At 36.0% G+C, this 25,209-nt stretch overlaps 1 protein-coding gene across 4 annotated transcripts in view; it reads right to left on the bottom strand.

The window, feature by feature from the left end:
* Positions 1 to 25,209, bottom strand: part of ARHGAP32 (Rho GTPase activating protein 32) — a 309,513-nt gene that overhangs the window by 79,768 nt on the left and 204,536 nt on the right. For all 4 annotated transcript variants that reach the window (XM_032167875.3, XM_032167877.3, XM_058447061.1 and 1 more), the window contains 4 exons: positions 19,469 to 19,606; positions 17,636 to 17,728; positions 16,695 to 16,817; positions 14,766 to 14,843 (listed from right to left, as the gene is read on the bottom strand). In XM_032167875.3, coding sequence (XP_032023766.1) covers positions 14,766 to 14,843; positions 16,695 to 16,817; positions 17,636 to 17,728; positions 19,469 to 19,606 — 432 coding nt within the window. The remainder of the gene's footprint in view (positions 1 to 14,765; positions 14,844 to 16,694; positions 16,818 to 17,635; positions 17,729 to 19,468; positions 19,607 to 25,209) is intronic.

Below are 25,209 nucleotides of genomic sequence, written 5' to 3' on the forward strand. Positions count from 1 at the left end.
TAATTTCCTTGCAATATTAACCTCCTGCCAAAACAATCCAGCAAACCACCACAACTAAATCAATACACTACCATACTTGCACGTCTGTGTATTGCTGGAGAAAAAAAAATCATACCACTAAGGAGATTTGAACCAATACAAATTCATAGTCTATTGTCTAGAAATGCTAATTATTTTCTCCCCACTCCCGACACATGCTTAAAGAACCTAATCTTCTTTAGAGTCTCTGCCCAGTCTGACTCCCATGGCCTGCCAACACCATCCCAGCACAGCTGATCAAACAGACGGTAAGTCAATGAGTCAATTAGTTTGTCTTCTATGATTTTGGAACTAGTTCCAAATCTTCAATTATCTCCATTGAATTGTTAGAATTAGGAAATATTTTTCCAAACAAAGAAGAGAAGAGACAAAGAAACAACAGTTGCTACACACCAACGGAAGCAAAAACCGGAAATAAGTTCCTCAGGTCCTTACTTTTTAGTTCTGGTTCCATTTACTTATAGCCTAGTAATTCTTGCATTGGGCTCTTTGAGATATTCCTACTAATCCCCCCACCTCCCACTCTCCTTGTTATGTCCCCAAAAAGCATAACATTGCTTCTGGTTTCTTTGCTTTATTTATTCTGCCCCCTTGAATGTCAACTCCCTAATTTCCATTTAAATAAAAAATTACTCTTGCAGCCGGATATGCAGGTTTGAGAGTCAAGAACAAAGCTAAAGATCAGGATATAAATCTGAGAGTTGGGCATAAATATGGTTTTTAAAGTTGAGAAAGTGAGTAAGATAGCAAGGGACAAAGAGTGTAGAATAAGAAAGCAGTCCAACCCCAAACATCAGAGGTCTAGCAGAGGAGGGTGTCCTGGCAAAGGAGACTGTGTCAAGTCAGTTAAGGGAAAAAAGTCTCTGGAAAAAGAAAATCAGATACTAATGAGAGTTTAAGTAAGGAGTAGTAAAGTATCTATTTTTTTTTTTAATTAAGCCAAACAGAGACCACTAGTGATAAAAGAGAAAATCAAAGGGTGAAGGGTTTAAGAATATATTTGTGATAGGTGAATGTAATCACGGCTCTAGAATCTACACTGGAAAAGGAAGATAGTGAAGGCAGGAAGTAACTGATGGGCAAAAACTGGGAGCAACAGTGGAATGATAATACTAAGCATAATATTGAATATTGAACATAATTGTTTATTGTACAGCAAGTAGCTGGGGGGATTAACTTTCTTTTCCAAGTTGCCATAATACAATATCAAATAAGACAAACTAGATTACAGTTGCTTTAAAGTTTTAATTAATTTGTAATATCTTTCAGCCCTGGAAGGAGTAAGAAAAGGATAGAGTAGGCATTGTAAGTGGAAAGACACAGATAAAAAGACACAAGAGTAGAAAAGAGCAACTTGTGTACTAAGGGGGGAAATAATAGTTCCATCTGGCAGAACATCCAGTTTCTAAAATAGAGCAGTGCAAAGAAAGACTGGTAAACGGGAATAAAGTCGGAGATCCTGAATGATCTTGTATATCGTGACAAGGAGTTTTAAGTTCCTTCTGTAGGAAATAAAAGTGACAAATTCTGAGCAGAAGCAGCGCAGGAATAGGCATGCCCTAAAAGGAAAAGTATTAGCACTGTATACCTTTCAAGGTGTAAGGAAGGGAGGAAGATAAGAAGCAGTACACCACTTTAGGAATTTGCAAAATAGGCTAGGAAAGAGAATAAAACCTACAGTGTATGACAACAGCACGAGGAAGGAAGGAGAGTATATGAATGTAAACGACACAGAGGTAGAAGAGACAGACATGATCAACTGGATTGGATGCATGAACAACATGAAGTCGAGAATGTTCCTGCAGTTTTTGCTTCCACCTTAACTGAGGTATAGTTAACCCAAAGTAAACTGCACATATTTAAAATGTACATTTTGATAAAACACCCATGAAACTATTACCACAATCAAGATTGTAATACATTCGTCAACCCCCAAAGTTTCCTCATATCTCTTTGTAATCCTTCATTCACGCTACCCTCCCATCCCTGCTCCTCAGGCAGTTACCCATCTACTTGTTATCACGATATATTACTTTCCATTTTCTACAATTTTACATAAATGAAGTCTCATGTAATATGCTCTTTTTTGTCTGCCTTCTTTCATGCAGCATATTTTTGAGGATCACTCATGTTGCTGTATTTATCAACTGTCTATTCCTTTCATTGCTAAGTAATACTCTATTGTATGGACACCACCATTTTTCTATTAATCTGCTGTTGACAGATATTAGGGTTGTTTCCAGTTTTAAACTATTACATATAAAGATGCTACGAACATTCATGTATGAGTTTCTATATGGACACATGCTTTTTTTTCTCTAAACAGTTAGACCATGTAGTAAATGTACAGTAATTCCTCCCTTAACGTCATTGACGTTCACATTGGAAACTGTGAACTGACTTACTCTGTGCTGTGGGAACCTAATTCTTATTTATATCAATTAGCCTATGAGAAAATTGGTTTCATTAGACAGTATGTCATTTTGCTTAAAGTTGCAGTTTCCAAGAACCAACTGACAACATTAAGTGATGACTTACTGAGTGTTTAACTTGAGAAACTGCTAAACTGCTTTCAAATTAGTTGTGACATCTTACATTGCCACCAGCACTGTATGAGAATTCCAATTTCTCCACATCCTTCTAATTTTAATAAGTATGAATCAATACCTCATTGTTGTTTTAACTTACATTTCTCTAATGACTATTGATGTTGGATATCTATGTATTAATTTGCCATTCATATATCCTTTTGATGATATCTGCTCCAATCTTTGCCTATTTCTTAAATTGTATTGTTTGCTTCTTTGAGAGTTTTTGTTTTTTAAAAAATAGCACCTCAGTATGTTGCCCAGGCTGGCCTCAAATTCATGGGCTCAAGCAATCCTCCTGCCTCAGCCTCTGAAGTAGCTGGGACTACAGGCACATGCTACTGAGCTTGCCCAGTGAGAGTTCTTTGTATGTTCTGATACAAGTCCTTTATCAGATATAATCACTGCAAATATTTTCTCCCAGTCTGTGGTTTGTCTTTTTGTACTAGTAAATATGTCTTTCAAAGAGCAGACAGTTTTTTTAAAAAATTATTTTTTTATTATACTTCAAGTTCTGGGATACATGTGCAGAACATGCATGTTTGTTACACAGGTATACATGTGCCATGGTGGTTTGCTGCACCCATCAACTTGTCATCTACATTAGGTATTTCTCCTAATGCTATCTGTTCCCTAGTCCCCCACACCCAGACAGGCCCATGTGTGATGCTCCCCTCCCTGTGTCCGTGTGTTCTCATTGTTCAACTCCTACTTATGAATGAGAACACGCGGTGTTTGGTTTTCTGTTCCTGTGTTAGTTTGCTGAGAATGATGGTTTCTAGCATCATCCATGTCCATGCAAAGGACACGAACTCATCCTTTTTTATGGCTGCATAGTATTCCATGGTATATATGTGCCATATTTTCTTTATTCAGTCTATCATTGATGGACATTTGGGTTGGTTCCAAGTCTTTGCTATTGTGAACAATGCTGCAATAAATATACATGTGAATGTGTCTTTATAGTAGAATAATTTATAATCCTTTGGGTATATACCCAGTAATGGGATTGCTGGGTCAAATGGTATTTCTGGTTCTAGATCCTTGAGGAATTGCCACACTGTCTTCCACAATGGTTGAACTAATTTACACTCCCGCCAACAGTGTAAAAGCGTTCCTATTTCTCCACAACCTCTCCAGCATCTGTTGTTTCCTGACTTTTTAATAATCGCCATTCTAACTGGTGTGGGATGGTATCTCACTGTGGTTTTGATTTGCATTTCTCTAATGACCAGTGATGATGAGCTTTTTCTCATATGTTTCTTGGCCGCATAAATGTCTTCTTTTGAGAAGTGTCTGTTCATATCCTTTGCCCACTTTCTGATGGGTTTTTTTTTCTTGTAAATTTGTTTAAGAGCAGAAGTTTTAAATTTTAATGAAATTAAATTATTTTTATGAATTGTTCTTCCGATGTCACATTTAAGAAATCTTTGCCTAATCCAAAGCCACAAAAATTTTCTCCTATGTTTTCTTCTTGAAGTTTTATAGTTTATAAACATTTGGGTATATTGGCCGGGCGTGGTGGCTCATGCCTATAATCCCAGCACTTTGGGAGGCTGAGGTGGGCAGATCACAAGGTCAGGAGATCAAGATCATCCTGGCCAACATGGTGAAACCCTGTCTCTACTAAAAATACAAAAATTAGCTGGGCGTGGTGGCCTGCGCCTGTAGTCCCAACTACTCGGGAAGCTGAAGTGGGAGACTCGCTTGAACCCAAGAGGCGGAGGTTGCAGTGAGCCAAGATTACGCCTCTGCACTCCAGCCTGGTGACAGAGGAAGATTCTGTCTCAAAAAAACAAAAAGAGAGAGAGAGACATCTTCACCTAATCCAAAGCCACAAAAGTTTTCTCCTATGTTTTCTTCTTGAAGTTTTATAGTTTATACTTTATAAACATTTAGGTATATTATCCATTTTGAGTTAATTTTTGTAGATGGTAAAAGAAACAAAGTTTACTTTGGAGACATATGGATATCCAAGTGTTCCACTGCCACTATATCTCTTCACCGAATTGACTTTTGAACTTCGTTGAAAATCAGTTGTCCATGTGTACGACTGTATGTATGTATTTCAGGACTGTCTATTCCTTCCCACTGATCTACTTATCTATCTTTCCACCAATACCACACTCTCTTGAAAACTGTAGCTTTGTAGTAAATCTTCAGTTAGTGTTAGTTCTCCAACTTTGTTCTTTTTCAAATTTGTTTCGGCTATTATATTCCAGGTCCTTTGCATTTCCATTTGAATTGTTTAATTTGCTTGTATATTTCTACACAAGAGCCTGCCTGGGATTTTGATTTAGATCAATTTGGGAAGAAATGTCATCTTAAGAAATATATAGTCTTCCAACCCATAAAAACAGTAGATCTCTCCATTTATTTGGATCTTCTTTAATGTCTCTTAGCAATGTTCTGTAGTTTTCAGTATATAGCTCTTTCACATCTTTTTTTTTTCAGATATAGTCCTAAATATTTCCTATTTTTAGTACTATTATACATGGGTTTTATGTATTTTCTGACTGAAGTGAATGCTGCAAGTCTGTGCACTACATTTAAGATAACAAGGTCTTCACATAGTTGTCCCAAGTATTCATATTTAAAAACACACTGTGTATTTTAAATACATAAATTACTTTCCTTTTATTTCTCCTTTATATCTGAAAATTTATGCTTTTTTGAAAGTGTATATTAATGGAAGTAGTTAAACAATTTGTAAATTCCACTACAGAATGACAAAAAAGGATTTTAGAAAATACTTGTCAAAAAGGGGGGTATTAGGGTTTAATAATATTAAGAACTACTGCCATAGCCATTTTGTCAATAATTTCTATAAAATTGAGTGTTTACATGTATACATATGTAACAAACCCGCACACTGTGCACATGTACCCTAGAACTTAAAGCATAATAAAAAAAGAAAAAAAACCTAAAAACAAAATAGTGTCCTTTAATGCTGATTTTAAAAATTGAGTGTTTAAGCATCAGTTGGTAAGACATATTCTGATGTTATAAATTAACAAAAAGCTATCAAGTAGGAAATTTATCTCCAACATCAATATATCTAATGGCACTAATAAGAAAAAGTAGCAACAAATAAAACATAAATTAAGAAAATGTATTTATTTCTATGTTCCAAAAGGAAAAGAAATACAAAATTAAAAGTCATTACACTTGTATTCTGGTCCTGGCTATACCACGTACTTACTGTCTTTATGAAACAGAAAAATTTATCTAAATTTCTTTGTCTCCAGATTTCTACGATTTTAAAATGACAGTTTAGAACCAGATGGTCCACTATTATCTTCCACTATAGAAAAATCTATGATTCATACAAGTAAACAAGCAGAGCCACTATTATTCATTAAATTATCACCATGATCTGTTCTTTGCCTAAAATGCATAGGCTTCAACAGAAACTCTGCAATATACAGTGTAATGACAAAGGGCTAGTTGTTTAACCCTTTATGCTTTAGTTTCTTCACCTAAAATTAGATCATTATAGTACCTTCATGGAGTTGTGGAATAAAGGTTAGTGGTAAGCACTTCGAAAAGCACACCTAAGTACTCAAGAAATGTTAGCAATTTATTTCATTTGCATTATCACATAATTCCCCTTCTCTTGAAATTATGTCACATTATAGATGAAAATTTACAGTATAATATGATTTCCATTACTTAACTGGAGAGTAAACATTTTGCTCTATTTTATTTTGAATAATGAAAAGATGCAGCTTTGGATTCTAGGATATTACATGAATATGATAGTTTTTACATAAATAAGCAGAGAAATAAGCAAATCCATTAAGCTACTATACAAGATAAGGTTTCTGAATATCTGCCCTTTGAAATAAAGATGATTTCTCTAAAACTAAGTTATCTGGAGCCACATTATACTCTGGAGGTAAAAAAAAAAAAAAATGTGTTGTCCAAGAATCACTTCTCTGATACTTGTGCACGAAAACTCACAATATTTGGGGATAACTATGAAAAACGAAATAGGTGATCCTTGATCATCTCATGGAAAACCAAGAACACATGGGGTATATAAAATTCTGTCACTCTCTAAATGAGATTCTAGCCATTAGATTAACTGTGTCCCAGATGTGCTTTACGGAAGATTTTCTGAGGGGAGGGAGAAACAAAACACAATTTCTAAACTGTGTCTGATTGCTCCCTTTATCTGCACACAAGATAAACAATGGGAGCTTAGATCAACAGCTCTCATGTTCTGTGCATAATAATCATCTGAAAAACTTGTTAAAATTCAGACTCCTGACCCCATCCCCTGAGACTGTGATGACCAATATCCATTTTTATCACGTTTCTCGTCATTCAGATACCAGTGGCTCCTAGATAAAACTCTGAGAGACACTGCACATAACAAACAATCCTAAAATATATTAACATGTTGTATTTGTGTAATGCCTTTACCTAGAAAAAAGGGCTTTCTGAGGTATCACCTCATATTTCTAACAATCATTTACAGACAAGCACACAAATCTATTAATAATGCCAGTTAGTTTAAAAATAAAAAAAAGGAAGAGTTTTTACTTTTACTTTCTGAAGTATATTATATGATGAAATACCTCAGAAAACAAAGATGAGAGATTCAATAAACTCCTTAGGTGACAAATAAAAAACACAGATTTCAGAATTTCAAATTACTGTAGTTAATATAATTTCACACTTCCTACTCCCAGAAGTTTAAGAAAAGAAAGAGAGTCACAGTATAATTTAAACACATGGATGAACTTATCCTTCTGTTCCCACGGCTAAATTATGGTCTGGGCTAGTATAATACTTAGAATAGAACTTGGCAAAATGCAGGTGACTGGCAGAATTTACCTGCAGCACACATGGACAAAAATAGTCTTATATCCTACCCCACAACTACTGAAACAAAATTTAGGGGCTTAGGCCCTGGGATTTGATATTTAAACATAGCCTCCTTTAAACATTCAAGTTTAGGAGTCAGTGGCAAAGGGAGAATAAAAAGAATTACTGGTAACAAAATGAAGAGAGCAGAATAGCACCCTTTAATACATTTGGCAAACACTATGCCTCAAACTAACTTTATTTGTTGGACCTATTAGAATGGCTATTTTTTTTTTAACTGGCAATTATCAAATGTTGGTGAGGATGTGGAACAGCAGAAACTCTCATTCACTGCTGGTAAGAATGCAAAATGATACAGACACTTTGGCAGACAGTGTTGTGGCTTCTCACCAAATTCAACATACTCTTACCATATGATCCAGCAATGATATTCCTTGGTATTTACTCAAAAGACTTGAAAACTTATGTCCACACAATAACCTGCACATAGATGTTTATAGCAGTTTCATTCATAATTGCTAAAAACATGAAAGCAACCAAGAGGTCCTTCAATACTTGAATATATAAACAAACTGTGGCACATCCATGACACTGAATATTAGATAGTGATTAAAAAAGAAGCTATCAAGCCAGAGAAAGACACAGAGGAACCTTAAATGCATATTACTAAGTAAAAGAAGCCAGTCTGAAAAGGCCACATACCATATGATTCCAACAATATGGATATTTTGGAAAAGACATGACAGTGAAAGATCACAGGTTGTGAAAGGTTCACCAGGAAAGGATAAATAGGAGAAGCACAGGAGATTTTTAGGGCAATAAAAATAAAACTATTCAGTATGAAACTATAATGGTGGATACATGCTATTATGCATTTGTCAAAACCCAGAGAATGCATGCCAGGAGGGAATTCTAACATAAACAATGGACTTTAGTTAATAATAGTATATCAATATTGGTTCGTTAATTATAACAAAAAGTAAGCCCCAAAATTGTTTCAACAGTTGCAAGGTATGATTTGAGACTGTATTTTTATCTGTGTGATTCTGGCCCTGGTGCTCCTTTGACCACTCTTCTAGAAACAATGCTTAGTCAGTGCTGCAGGTAAACTCAGCTAATCAGCTGATGGTTGGTAAAGATCAGCATTTTGCTGATTCTATTCAATGCACTGTAAAGCAAATGTGAATAACGGGGGAAGGTACAGGTGAGAGGAGTGGGCAGGGGTATTACATGAAACTCTGAACTATCTGCTCAATTATTCTGTAAATCTCTAACTATACAAAAATCAAGTCTATTGATTATTATTTTTATTTTTGACAAGGTCTGGCTCTTGGCTCACTGCAACCTCCACCTGCCAGGCCCAGGTGGTCCTCCTGCCTCCGCCTCCCAAGCAGCTTAGACTACAGACATGCACCACTGTGCCTGGGTCAGTTTTATAATTTTAGTAGAGATGAGGTTTCACCATGTTGGCCAGGCTGGTCTCAAATTCCTGGGCCCAAGCAATCTTCCCACTTTGGCCTCCCAAAGTGCCAGGATTACAGGTATGAGGAACCACACCCAGCTCTATTTTTAAAATAATATTAAAATCACAATACCGCCACTATATAGCACCAGTTCACAGCAATATTAAGGAAGGACCTCTGCACAGAGACTTGTGCCTTCTATTGCCCTGACAGCTGGCCAGAAAGGAGATCACACACACACAGTGTGACCTTGACAAACTGGAGTCCAGATAACATGCCATGAACACATCGAGCTGAGCAAAGCTGCAAATGCAGACATACAGGGACTGGGTGTCAACAACGAGCTTCAGAAAGCTTTGTAGCAGTGCTCAAGAGGGTGACACCTCAGCTCACTTGGCCTCCATCATAGGAAGCAGTGGCCCACATCCTTGCTCCTCTTCCCTTTCTCTCCTGAGAGAGGCCTGCACTAAATCATCTCAATCCCTAGGAAAACCACTGGTGACAGCCAACACCAAGACAAGGCCCTTGTCTCCTTTACACTGCTAGGGAAGACAGTGCCACCTCTGTGACACACAGCCTCCTCTGTGTTCTGCAGCCAGAGCCCAGTTTACAGGGTTCACGTGTAACCAGAGCCAGGCGAGCTGGCTGACCGAGGTGCATGCTGTTCCCTGCCTGGCCTATGCACCTGCTGACAGAAGCATCAGTGGGTCATCTGGACATCCTCTTGGCAGAAGACACATGCAACACTGTGCTCCAGTGTAACCTCCTCTAGGAAGCCCTCCTGCACCTTCCAGGGAATCCTAGTGAGCCCTGAACTCCCTACTCATCAGAGAGACCCCAAGGAGAGTATTGAGGTCTGCTAGTCCTCCATGTCCTGCCTGCCTGGAGCCTGAAACCAGCCTGGCTCAGGTAGGGACCTGTTCCCCACCGAGTCTACATAAGAGAGTCCCTCAGGTGCCTTCAGGCCAGCCCTAAAGGTGGCCCAACCGACTTCCCCATTCAGGACTGGCTGACATCTATTATGGGCTAAAAATTGTGCCCCTCTCCCCCAAAATTCATAATGTTGAATTCCTAACCCCCAGGAACTCAGGATGTGACTACAGTCATTCCTCAGCATACCTGGGGGATTGGTTCCAGAACCCCCTCATATAGCCAAATCCACACATACTCAAATCCCACGTCATATTCCAAAAGCCTGCCCTCCATATATGAGAGTTTCGCATCCCACAAACACTATATTTTCAATAATGTTTGATTAAAAAAAAAAAAATCTGTGTATAAGTGGACCCGCAAAGGTCAAACACATGTTGTTCATGGATTAACTGCGTATTTAGAGATGGGAACTTTTAAAGAGGTAATTAGGTTAAATGAGGTGGCCCCTAATCTAATCTGACTGATGTCCTTACAAGAAGAAGAGATTAGGACACAGACGAACACAGAGAGGAAAGGCCGTGTAAGGACACGCAAGAAAGTGACCATCTGTGAGCCAAGGAGAGAAGCCTTTTGAAAAAAACTAAACCTTCTGGTACCTTAACTTCTAGCTTCCAGAACTGTAGGAAAATACATTTGCTATTAATTTTTAAGCCACCCAGTCTGTGGTATTTTATTATGGTAGCCCTAGCAAATGAACACAGTACCTAACAGACCAATTAAGGAATGAACAAATCCTAGAAACAGCTCCCACTGGCAGAAGTATCAGTGGGTCATCTGTTATGCCCAATAACAGAAAAAAAAATACACACACACACACACACACACACACACACACACACACTCTCTCTCTCTCTCTCTATATATATATATATCATATACAATCATATATATATGATTATTTGCCCCCATCCATATCAGAATATATGAATCTATGATATCTCCCATCCATATCAGAATATATGAAGTACTAGGAATTCAGACATAATTTAGAGAAATTTAAAAACTCTAAATATTATCCTTCCAAAAGGAGTCACGAAAAATCTCCTTATAAAGAACATGTTTCCCTATTAACTTTAGACTGTTGGCTGGCTTTTTAAAATTAAAATTTTAAGATAGCTTTTGATGTATCTACTACACAAGGTGAGGTCCGCTAGTAAGCTAAACTAATGGTTTTCACCCCTACTGAGGCCCCTCGGGGCTGCTGCAGAAGACCTGAAGGAGGCCAGGCAGGCAGGCTGCATGGGGATAAGGCCCAGCGTTTCCGACTTAAACCAATCAGGGCAGCTCCATGGTTACCTTTTCTCGAATTGAGGTTCTGCGCACGATTCTGTTTGATTAGTAATTCCACTGGATTAAAAGAAAAAGTATAAAAACCACCAAACTAAGCTATTATTTCAGCTAAACTTGAAAATCAGGATGTGGAAAGATGTCTGATTTACAGTTACCATGATTGTCTTCCTCTCTCAACAGTGTCTCCCAGAAGGAGCACACGCTTACAATTTAAAAATACCTAACAAAGGTAGGGGACATCATGAACAGTCTGAAGAGTTTTTCTCCAGCATACAATTGATTAATCATCACGTAAAAACATAACAAGCAGCAATGTTCCCACCAGTAAACATGTATGCTTAGGAGTCCACAGTTGGCTAATCTTTACACCATATTTCTTGCTGGTTGAGCAGGAAAGATGTTCCTTTCCATATGGTAGAAAACGGACATGAAGAACAATAATCTGAGAGTGAATGTAAAAATCATGCTTAGTGCTCTTCAGGCAATGAGATGGAGCAGACTTAGATCTGAGTCCCTACTCCCTTCACTTACTGACTTAGCATCCTGACTACTTATTAAACCTCTCAAAAACTGTTTTCTCTCCATAAAAACGGAGGAGAGTAACTACCTAGAAGCTTTGTGAAATTAAAGAAAACACTGCATGTAAAGTACTGAGCTATACTTTGCAGGTAACAGATGCTCAACATGTCTCCTCTTTCATACCTTTCCCTGCAATTAACCATGAAATGGACTAATGTGTAGAAACAGAAGGAATGCTGAACTGTGGATTCCTGCCTTAAAATACTGATTTCCATTTCTTTTTTTTTTTTTTTTTTTTTTTTTTTTTGAGATGGAGTCTTGCTCTGTCACCCAAGCTGGAGTGCAGTGGTGCGATCTCGGCTCACTGTAACCTCTACCTCCCGGGTTCAAGAGATTCTCCTGCCTCAGCCTCCCAAGTAGCTGGGATCACAGATGTGTGCCACCAAGCCCAGCTAATTTTTGTATTTTTAGTAGAGATGGGGTTTCATCATGTTGGCCAGGCTTGTCTTGAACTCCTGACTTCATGATCCACCCACCCTGGCCTCCCAAAGTGCTGGGATTATAGGTGTGAGCCACTGCCCCTAGCCTGAATTTCTTTTTAAAAAAAGTTTGACAGTAACATTTAAAGACTTGTTCCTGGTTACACGGGCACCCCCCACATCAACGCCTCTTCTCACAGGCACACGCCAACATGATCCATGGAGATACGATTGCCTTTCTAAGACCAATCAAGATGAAAAATAGCATTCCTACAGGAAAGATTTTTCATTATCGGTTACAAATCAATCTTTGAAGTTAGAAATTTCGTTTTTGTTTTCAATAATTTGTTTTGGCAATAAACTAATGTTTAACTAGTTTTAGACTAGTTAATTTGTACTCACTTTGAAAAGAATTAGTTTAGGCAATAAACTAATTGTGTGAGTCTCAACAAAACTTTGGGGTATAAAGCTATACACTTAGCATACAATCAGTACTCAATAAATATCTGTTACATAAACAAAGGGAAGACAATCATAGAATTTAAATGTTGAGAAGGAATAGAGAGATTGTAAGTGAAACCCTCTGAATTTAAGAAGAAACTCAAATCCAAAAAAAGCAAACGACTTCCCTAAGGTGTTACACATAGATAGACAGATAGATAGATAGATAGATAGATAGATAGATAGATAGATAGATAGATAGAAGATAGATAGATAGATAGATAGATAGATAGATAGATAGATAGATAGACAGACAGATAGTTAGTAGTAACATCAAGACCACAACATAACTATTATTTTAAAGCCAAATTAATCTTTTGATCATCTTTGAGACCCTTAAGTCTATTGTTCATTTCCACTAACATGAAGAACTGACCACTTAATAGGAAAAAGATAATTGTAGTCTTCTATTTAGTTTTATATTTAATCAAAAGCACTTATTCATAGCTGGTAAGAAATCAGAGCACAGATGGAGGAAGATCCCAATAGCACAAACAAGAAGAGTTCTGGGGTAATGTGATAGGGTTTTTCTGGTCTTAACAACCAAATTAAATTACTATAGATGCTTTCATAATAGGGAAAGGGATACATAAAATTAAACTTGTAAAATAAAAACCAGAATTCTTTAAATTTAAAAATCAACACTTATTGATAAAAAATATAGACATCAGACTTGGTCTAACTAAGTATGTTCTATTTTTATTCTCACATATTTAATCTTCAAGATAACCATGTGAGATAAACAATAGTCCCATAATCCCCATTTTACAAATGAGGAAACTGAGACACAGAGAATTAAATAATTTGTCCGAGATAACATAGGATTAAAACTCAGACAATCTGGAGCCAGAGCCCACACTCTTATCCATCATCTTATAATGTTTTAAATTGTATTATTATGTTTTAATAAAAAATATATTTTATAAAAAGCTAATAATTCATTTTTATTTAATATGTAGTTAGAACTCAAAGTATTTATACAATGCTTATCAAATTTCTAACAATATAGCATGGGCATTTTATTTATGTAGTATTTAGTAACACTTGTATAAGTAGACCACAAAAAGCCACTATATATTAAGGATACAACTTTAAGGCATTTTCAGAGACTCCTCATAAAAATTAGTTGCTAAGTCAGTCTAACAGATGTCATTATCAGGTCTCAAACTGTTTAGCCATAAAGTAGTCCCTCCTTATCTGCGGGAAATATGTTCCAAGACCACTCAGTGAATGCCTGAAATCACAGATAGTACCAAACCCTAGGATACTTTTTCCTATACATGCATACATATGATAAAGTTTAATTTATAAATTAGGCACAGTAAGAAATTCATTACAATAACCAATAATCCAGTAAAACAATTAAGTCAAATAAGGGTTACTTGAACACAGCACCTCAATACTTCAACAGTCAACCTGATAACTGAGAGGGCTACTGAATGACTAATGGGGCAGGCAGCATCTACAGTGTGGATATGCTGGACCAAGGGATGATTCACGCCCTGGGTGGGACAGGGAGAGATTTTATCACACTACTCAGAAGAGCACGCAGTTTAAAACTTATGAATTATTTATTTCTGGAATTATCCATTTAATGTTTTCGAACCTTGGTTAACCTCAGGTAACTGAAACCATGGAAAGGGAAACGGTAGATAAGGGACTACTGAATATAGAAAAAGAAATGAGATTGCTTTAGATTCTGTTATTCTGTAATTAAAAGTAAGTTTACATAACAGTTACAATGCCTTTTTATAGAGAAATATTAATCAAACTGACTTAATTCCAGAGAGGAAATATATGTGAATCACGATTAAAAACCTGTATTAAAAGCAAGGTCACTCCACAAGCCTTGTAACCTAAAAGTGGCCATGAAGTCTGAGACGCTATTCACATTTTGGCTACGCCACCATTTAAAGATGAAAAAGGAGATAAGAAACAACCAAAATAGTAATTAGAAAAGGAAATCTAAATCTAATATCATTACTATCTGCATTTTCTATCGTTGCAGACAAAATTTCTGATGACAAAGTCCATTACCAGTACATGTAAACAAAAGTATTACTGAAACACGAAGAAAAGGTTTTTTTGAATTTTCCCACACCTGATTTGTTGTTGCCTACCTGGAATCCGTGCTTGCCTCTCCACCATGTGCTTAACACTTTTGGGGGCATGTCAATAACAGACACAATGTCTCCCACCTAGGAGAATCAAAATTTTAAGCAAAATGGTTTTAGTTAAATTTTAAATCATTTGTTATACCTAGAATTTAAATCTGAACTGTATGAAAAGGTAAAGTACTATTCATGCTCTGGCCAGTAATTTCCAAAAAAAGTACCACTTCTTTTTTAAAATCATTTAATTATCTTATGATTTGTTAAAGAGAGGTCTACAAAAAGTTAAGCAGCACAAAGACTGATTCAACTAACACATGTGCAGTAACTTGAGAAAGCCAGATTCATAGCATAAGATTTTAATGCTAGGCATCACACCATTATCATCACTTCTGTTAAAATACTGTTACTGCTGTCACTGAGAGTGATCAGATTCACTTGTAAAAGATAATTTTAAATATTCATGTTTAGAAACAGTAACAGATTCCCTTAATATTACATTTAGTGAGTGCTTACCATGTGCCAGGCATTGCACTGAGCTCTTGACATATCTTATTTAATCATACAGAAAAGGGCCTAGGATGGGTTATTCTTAGGAAGTATAAAATTTGATGACAACTACACTTCTTTCAGTAGATAGTAAAATATAATTATATCCACTAAAGAGCTAACTTTCTTCACTGTAAAAGAAAAACTACTGAGTTTAAACTCATATAAAATCATAAATAGAAAAATTACAATAGTTTTTAATAATATATTCAACGGAAGTTATATTCTTCTATCAAAAAGAAATACTGATATCTACAATAAAACATAGTTAAGAACTTCAGAGCAATGTTACTAACATATACAATAGAGCTTTAGGAATATTTCTTTTGTATATTCACAGCTAATCTTTCATATCATGTATAAGCCATTTCATAAAGCCATATATGCTAACATCATCATTCCAAGACCTACATTTCTTTCTTACAGAACCTAAAAGTTTGAAAACAGTTCAGATTCTATGCAGTAAAAAGTTATACTGTTATTTCTTAAATTTAATAACTGTCAGCATTTTTTTCTCTCATTAGCCAATATATATTTTTAGAGGAAAAAATTTAATTCCCCTCCTTTTATATCTCATAGCAAGATGTGTTCATTTCACCTTTTATCTGTTCTTTAACTCAATCTTTCAACAATATGTGAAAAAAAATGTATCACTGGGTATTGTTTTTAGGTACAAAAACACAAAAAGACAGACCTTCCTTTCAAGAAGCTCACTGAGATAAAGAGGAGAACAATCATGATTAAATATAATAAGTGATATGTCAGCAATAAGCCATGAGCACAGTTCAGAATGACATTCAATTCAGGTTTTGGGGGGGTATGTATTTGCATGGAGTGAGGGAAGGGGGATCAAGAATGACTTCCCAGGCCGAGAGCGGTGGCTCACGCCTGTAATCCCAGCACTTTGGGAGGCCAAGGCGGGCGGATCATGAGATCAGGAGATCGAGACCACGGTGAAACCCCATCTCTACTAAAAATACAAAAAATTAGCTGAGTGTGATGGTGGGCACCTGTAGTCCTAGCTACTTGAGAGGCTGAGGCAGGAGAATGGTGTGAACCCAGGAGGCGGAGCTTGCAGTGAGCCGAGATTGCGCCACTGCACTCCAGCCTGGGCGACAGAGCGAGACTCTGCCTCAAAAAAAAAAAAAAAAAAAAAAAAAGAATGACTTCCCAGACAAAACAGGAGAGACATTTAACCTCAGTTTTCAAGGATGAGTACTGTCACTTAAACAAAAATAGAAGATATTACAGGCTTAAAGATAAAGGACTATGGAAAAACCTGGTGCTTTTCATTTTTTTTTTTAATTAAGGAAATGGTTAAGAACAGTCAAAGATGAGGCCAGAAAGGTAGCAGGAACCAAGTAACAACCAACCTCTTTAGCTATTTACCTCTAAGGTCAGTTCGTCAGGGGCCCGGGCAGTGTACCTCTTGATAACATGGGCAGCACCGACAGCAGGAGTGTTGATGGATGACTCCTCATGAACCAAAAGGTGATTTCCCTTATTATCAATCTATCACAAAGAAAATGTACTATGAGAGAAAGACACTGGACTTGCAAATGCTTCTTTGACTATCTATAAAGGAAATTCATTTTAATTTAGAGATACAATAACCCAAAGAGTCTTAAAAAAAAAAAAAAACCTACCATTTACTGGGTAGTTACAATATGCTAGTCATTGTGCTGTGCCTGTAAATATACGGTTTAATTTAATCCTCATAACTCTAAAAAAAACACTTATCATCATTTAAAGGTGAGGATGCTAACGATGAAAGAGGCTATGTAATTTACAAGAGATTCAATACTTTTTCCAAGATCTCAATGCAGGTTGACCCATAGTTCTATATTCTTCCCACTTTCCATCTTGCATTCCCAATTTCCAGTGGGAGGAGAAAACAATATAACTCTACATATGCACATTAAGAATAAATATGTAATCTATTTACTGAATAATGTTTCACTCAACACTTACTCTTAAAAAGGACCCTTTAAAAAGTTGTCCCTTGCTAATAACTAAAAAATATTTTCAATTACTAAGTCAACTAAAAAAAGTACACCTTGCTGAATATATACATTAGTATACTAAACACCAAAATAACAGGTATCACTGAAATTCATAAAATATATTAAGATTAGTTTCCAAGATTATCAAAGAAAGATTTGAGATGAAAAAAATTTCCCGTCTCACGTATCTATCCTCCCAGACGCTGAGAATATACTTCATTTCTTTGATTCCTGAAGCTCAATAGATATCAAAATTATGTTAATATCAAATTTCTTAAGTAGATAATTTAAATATACATTTTTCATGAAAAGTGAATTAGGAAATACCTCCATCCAGGTAAGGGCGGGCCCACAGTTGATCTTGTTGCCAGCGATAGCTGAAAGGCGTGACAGGTAAGCCATAAGCATCTGAGTGACCGACTGAAAAGAGAAAGATCAGTGTAACTCTGAGGAAAGACGCTATGCTCTCCAGCAGGGAACACTGGATGGTTTCTGGAAGAAAAAAAATCTATAGATGTTTAGGCATTTTAATAGTTACAGAGGATTCTTCACCGAAACTTACCAGTAGCACTATGGGGACTTACATAGCAACTCAGCCCGTCTCATGCAGAGCTTCAACTTCTAGCCCCTTATCATCAGCGATCATACTATTCCATGGTTTCTAATTTTGTCACTTTCTATTTTTGTACTGAATATGCACAAAGATAACTATAGCAGATCCACATTTGGCTTTTCTGCCTAAATTTCCCCCTACTACTCGGAAACCCTTTTCCCCAAAACTCACTGTAATCTTCCATGCACATGGCTGTGGCAGGAGCAGCCATGTTCATACATGATCCTACACCATGGTTCAGCTGATTGGTCCAGGAATATGCCCCAATATTAGTTGGACCAATCAAGAGTCAATCCAGGAATTAGGAATTGTGATGCAGATTCTAGCTCAGTCTGGCTGCTCTCTTAAAAGGGGATAAAAACCTGGGACCTCTTGGTAGTGGCCATGTTTTAGGATAATCTGAGAGAAAAAAATGAAACAGAAAAAAAATGAAATGAAGCAGAAATGGGAACTGCAGATAAAGGGACTTTCAGATTTTCTATGGTACAAAGAGATCTGTGTTTTAAGCCACTCCTGAGACCCTGCTGCAGTGTCCGTTATATTTCAGCACTTAATGAACTCACTGAATCTCAGAACACTGCTTTATTTAGATCTGGTGAGGGGAGTGGCTTACACCATTTTTAATTATTTCCTTGCATCCACTCTCTCCTCCTATAACTCCCATCAGCAGAATCCTCTCTGGACCTATTCTCCATGACTCCCAACTGTTCTCTCACAGCTTAACTTTCTGTCCCTTCCAGGGGTTGTATTCTTATAAATGACTTGGCTTGATCATTCAACTCCCGGGACTTTCTCTTCAGCTGGGTACATTCTGTATGGAGTCCAGTTATTCAGGTTTGCTCTTACTAAATTAATTTAAATGATCCTATATTCATTTACGACATCTCTGATTTTAGTTTATTTAAATCCATTTCATGGATGTGACAGCTTCACTTTCTCTCAGAGGATAGTAATCATCCTTCGAAAAGCCTAGTTTGTACCTCTCAGTTATTTTATTTATTCAGTTTCTATGTGTAAACTTTCTAGTTTCCTTGTGTTTTGCAGTCTTGTTGCACTTACATGTTTAGGCTATATTTACTTTTCCCCATAAACCTTATCCCATCTACTTTTAAAGATTCCTTACAATTTTTGATTTCCGATGGTACTTTTGGTTTAATGATGCTATAAAGAATCTCTGTTTAGAAATCTTTTATGTTTTTACTAGACATTTTTTTGCAGGGGTGAAGGTAGGTGCATACACACAGCATGCTGTCATAAACTACTCAACACTGTTAATATGGATCCGTTTGATCATGAAAGGCAATGTTTTTCCATATTTTTGCTTCCATTTTTATGTGCTCTCTGGAGAATGTTTTGCTCATATATATTGCTTATTTATATATTGTTATGAGTATTTAACATTACTAACTTTTCAGTTATGAAATAGGCAAGTAGTCCCAGGAATCATCCTGAGTGTTCAGTATAAGCTTTTGTTTGGTATACAGACGAAAACTTCTGCAAACTCATATATAGTGATTACCTCTGTACTAAATGTATTAAATGCTTACCTCTGGACTGTCCTTCAGGGTGTCAGAACGGGGAAGTTCTGAGAGCTGGGAAAATCTTCGGTCATAAATACATAGATGAAGATGTTTATCAAGTACCCGAAAATCTTCATAACTTCTTTTAACAATCCAACTTTTTCCCTATTGGTAAAAAAAAGAAACTCTCATAATTCACCTCTATTGGGAAATACTTATGAATCAGGCCTTATTCTATAATGTTATTTTATTCATGAGATTTTATAGTTTCTAATGAGAAGTTTCTACTAACTTGATAGTTAATAGCTAAAACTGTGAAACACTCTAATGAGTTACATTACATTAAAAGGCCAATAATTGAAAATAAGATAGAACTCTCCACCATCCCTCTTCCTACTGCTGGTCAAAATCCACTGCCTCACTTTCAGAACAATAACTGCTAAATGGTTAAGATAACATGTGATCTTAAATCTACCAAAATGAAAAAAACCATAAAATCACTTTGGGTAGGAGAATATTAACTGAAATTAAAGAAAAATAAAATCAGGTTTTTGATTTGTTACTACCAACATTTTCTGTGACTGAGATCGGAAATATACTAAAAAACCAAAACTACTGAAGTCGTCCTCTATAAACATTTGATATTCATACAGCATCTAGAAACCTCAGCTCTCCCTGCCTCTCAGGCTTCTTCCTTTCTTTGCCCAATCTCACAAGCTCATTTTTTAAAATTACACTCATAAAGGGTATTTATTAGATACTATCTTCCAATCTTCTCTTGAATCTATCACTTCTTGTTCAGTCCTATAGCCCAAGCTTCAGTAAGGACCATCATCATCTCTTACCGGAAATATTGCTAATGCGCCTTGCCTTGGAACTCCTCCCCTGCACCCCCAACTACAAAATACAGAGTTTATCAGCTCACAATGCAACAACAACAAGTCCTTCAAAAGCTCCTGTGAGTAATGATGAGCACATCCCGACTGTATAGCATATAGTTTTGCAATTTAATTTAATTTTATGTAGAGCCTTTCGGCTCATAAAAATCTGAAGGGTCTGAAAGAAAAAGCCTTCAGAGTAACAAGTTCCTCTATCTGCCCCAGACAACTGGAGCAGAAACAGAGGGTATCATCTCATGAGAGGGTGCTGATTTCTAATCACAAGTGTATCAAAAACTAACATGATAAACTTGCATAATCCCACTTTGGACTGTAATCCTCCACAACATAGACAAAAAGCCATTACCAGCTCCCTCTTTCAGAGGGTTCTAAGAATGAAATAATAGATGTGGTCAAGACTTCTACACTTGACCTTGGCTGAAAGGCAGAGGAGCAATGTGACTGAGACTTTTGAAGAACAGTGTCCTGGTCCCTATTCTAAGAGATGCTAATTCACTAAGTCTGGAAAGGGATCCAGTTAATTCTGATGATCAGCCTGAATTGAGGGCCACTGGTCTACAGGATTAAACCCAAACTATCCCCACATTTCACAGCTTTTATCATCTGGACCCTGTCTAAATTTCCAGACTGATCTCACTGGCTATTCCTCCATGCCCTTTCTTGGCTTCCAGTTATATTGAATGATTTGCATGTATTCAACTCATGAGCTGAATGTTCCTTTCCTTGCCTTCATGATTCTGTAAGTGCTGTTTGTTCTTCCTGTCATGTTGGCTCTTTCTTTGATGCTTTGCTCAAGTAAACTCCTTTATTTTCTCAGTTCTATCACTACCTTCTACCCAAAACATTCTTGGGAACTGCCAAGTTATGATGTACAAGCATCATTTTATTTCAAATTTGCCAAACTGGTCTCCAAAGTGGTAACACCAATTTATTCACCCAACAGTAGTATATGAGTTCCTACTGTCCCCAAATCCTTGCAATTCTTGGCATCATCAGAATTTACAGCACTGCTAACCAGATAGAGATGAAATGGTATCTTCTCTCAATTTACATTCCCTTGATTATGAGTGAAGCTTAGCATCTTTTCATTTGTTATTAAGATTTCTTTTTGTATGAATTGCCTATTACTACCAAAATCCTGTTCATTTTTTCTATTACAATGACTTTTATGTATTGACTTCTAGAATATTTTTGTTTACTAATATGTTGGAAAAATAATCTTTATAATTGACATGTATTGTAAAACGCTGGATCCAAGTCTGAGACTGTCCCCTCAATTTGCAGTATCTTATCAAAAAGAAGGAACATAAAACTCTATTTCTTTCTTTATGAATATAATCACAGATTAGGTAGTTTGCTGAAATTTTCACATAGGTATGTGAAGAACAAGTATGAAAATAAGTATCCAATAAAATAATTTAAATTTTCATCTGAACAAGAAGGACTTACAGCCATCACCCATAGTATTTCAAATTTATCCATTGTATCTTCTGATTTGGGTTTGGCCTACAGTGTTTTTAAAAACTGCATTTGAAAACATTTAGGTATAGCACAGCAAGCACAAGTTTGCCAATGTCATTACCACACCCAGCCATTTTCCTTAACTAACATTACCTATACAGATGCTGAATATATTTAGATTTACCAACTCCTGAAATAAATACACAGCTAATAGCTTGGCTCTAGGACCACAATGTACCAATTGTGAATCCTGGTTATTTAAGAATTAAATCAAATAAATGAATGTAAAGTGCTTAGTAGTAGGCAGATAGAAATTGCTCAATACATGCTAACTATTACTACTCTTTATTAATTTGGAGAACTTACTCTGGGCTGAAACTACCAAAAGTAGAAAACAAGGTTTCCAAACAAATTCTCAGGATATTTAGCAGAACAAGCAACCAGACACCAATGCTCAACAACTCAAAAGACAAAAGAACATTCTTAGCAATTACTTTTTAGTGCATCAGGGTTTCAGTCAGCTAAAAGTTAATATATCTTTAGAGATCAAAGGTTGCTTTCCATATTGGCTGAATCATCAGCTTCAGCTTTGGAGAATAAAATCTTAAATTCAACATTATTATTTTGGAATAATTCAGCATGCCCTGGTGATCATTCACGTATGTTTTGTTTTTCTGCTCCTTTTCATGAGAAGATGTATTAGGCTTCAACTCCAAGCATGTGTACAATTATTCCATGGTATTAAAGGTGAGGAGAGAAATGATCTGCAATTTGGTAGGCTCACATTTATTACTCCTTTTGAAGAACTGGTCAAAATCACTGAAATGTAGTCCTACATTTTTTGGTGCCTGGTGCTTGTAGAAGAGAAATTGGCTTTGCTTCTAATCCTTTTTCAGTCAACACTCTTTAGGAAATAGAGAGTGTTCTGGTGTATTATAAGGTAATCTTTGCTAGTTGGAATATCATTTTCTCCTTGTCTTACATAATAGATTTCTAGAGCTACATAAGTGTGAAACAGAGGGAAGAGAGAAGAAAAAAAGAAAGAATGAGAACAGCAGCCAGTAATTGAGAATGCAAGATCTGAATTTATACTACCCTAGGCTACATGCTAGTCACTTGACCATAGATAACTATTCCACAGTTTCCTCATCTGTAAAATGGGGCGGCTAATAGTAACCAGGGTTGTCAGAAGAGTAAGTGAAATAATCCACATAAGGTGCTTAACAGACTCCCTGGAAACCATTAATTAAATATTAGCTATCACTATTGGTATTTTTCTCACTGTTAAAGCTGTCTGGAATAAAAATAACTTTGGCATGCTATATTGCTCATGTATCTATCATGCATGGAGTATAACAGGCAAATATTAGTTTGGTTAAATTGTTAACATGCCCAGACACTAGAACAATGCCTCCACTAATAAAGACTGATTTTGAAAAAGGTGTTTAAACTTCCAAACTGATAGATTTGGGAGTTCTAAGATGACAGTACAATAATTGATAAGATTATAAATAACACATTTGTATTTAAGTTTATGTTGCAATGTCTTATACTTTCTCAGCATTAATTCCTAAAAATGTGACATTAGCAGAAACTAGGTTAAGGGTAAATAGGATATTTCTGTACTATTTTTACAGCATTTCTGTGAGTCTAAAATCATTGTGAAATGAAAAGTTAAAATAAATACATACAAAATTCCTGAAAGTTGGCAGGTTGTACCAATTTTTACTGCTTGGGTCTATTTCAAATGCATCCTCACAAATACAAAAAATAATGACTTAAAAATTCTCCAGTAGGTGAAAAACTATCTTCTTTTGTTTGCCTTTAATTGACTTAATGAAGCTAAACACAATTTCATATTTCTCAGTCATTTTTATTTCTTCTTTTATAAAAAAAGATATTCATATTTTTGCCAACCTTTCTGCTGAGTATATTGTATATTACTATAACATATAACATCAAACTACAGTATAACTGTGTGTTTAATCAAATTATTTGATGGAACTATTAGCCTTTTGAGTGCTGTAACCTACTTAGTAGGCCTTTGAGAGCTGTAACACTCAGTGAGTTACAATCAAGAAAATTCCTTGAATGTATACTGATGTTATTTATTAAATGGTTTATTACACAATATTGAACTTTCTGCTTAAAAGACCTCAAAAAGAAATTAGTTGGTCTTGAATGGGATTATATGAAACTAAAAAGCTTCTGCACAGCAAAGAAAATGATTATCAGAGCAAAGAAAACCTCCACAGATTGGGAAAAAATACATCTTATAAGGGGTTAATATCTGAAATATATTTTAAAAATTCAAAGAACTCTACAGAAAAAAAAAAAAAAAATAACCCAATTAACCAATGGGCAAAAGCACTGAACAGACATTTCTCAAAAGATAACATACAAATGGTCAACAGATATTATGAAAAAATGCTCAATATCACTAGTCTTTAGGGAAGTGCAAATTAATACCACAATGAGATATCATCTTGCATCTGTCAAAATGGCTATTATCAAAAAGACAAAAGATGGTGTCAGCAAAGCTGTAGAGAAAAGGAAACAAGGGAATCCCCGTATGCTTTTGTTGGAAATATAAATTGGTACAGCCATTTTGGAAAACTATATGGAGGCTCCTCAAAAAACTAAAAATAGAATTACTGTATGATTCAGTAATCCCACATCTAGATATATATCCTAAGAACTTGAAATCAGTATGTCAAAAAGATATCTGCTCTCCTTGGTTCGCTGCAGCCTTATTTACAATAGCCAAGGTATGGAATCAACTTAAGTGTCCATCAATGGGTCAGTAGATAAAAACAAATATGGTAGACATACACAATGGAATACTATTCAGCCTTAAAGGAAATCCTGTCATTTGCAACAACACGATAAATCTGGAGGACATTACATGCAATAAAATAAGCCTGGCAAGAAAAGACAAATACCACATGGTCTCAAATGTAGAATCTGAATCAACTGAATTCATAGAAGCAGAATTGAATGGTGGTTACCGTGAGCTGAGGATACGGAAAGTGAAGAGATGTTGGTCAATGGGTACAAAGTTGTAGTTAGGAGGAATAAGTAATAAGTAGTTAAGGTAGAAAAAAATAAATAACTTCAGAATATGAATCACTAAAAAAAGAAATGTGTTGGTCTTATTTGCTTCAGGCATTCTTCCCACAGAGGTATTTAAAATATATATTTAAAAGAGGTATTAAAATATATTGTTACACACTTTTTATTTGTTCTGCCAGCTCAATTTCTAGTTCATTTGGTTTTGTGTTTCCAAGTACCACATGGAAATGACAGGCCATACAAAAATACATTTGTGATACAGTTCCATTTCGGAAATGATCAATGTCTGTCTAGTTACAAAGTAATCTGGACTTCTGGTTACTGGTCTGCTATGTA

This window comes from Hylobates moloch, unplaced genomic scaffold (assembly GCF_009828535.3).
Source record: "Hylobates moloch isolate HMO894 unplaced genomic scaffold, HMol_V3 SCAFFOLD_11, whole genome shotgun sequence".
In the NCBI taxonomy this organism is placed as follows: Eukaryota; Metazoa; Chordata; class Mammalia; order Primates; family Hylobatidae; genus Hylobates; species Hylobates moloch.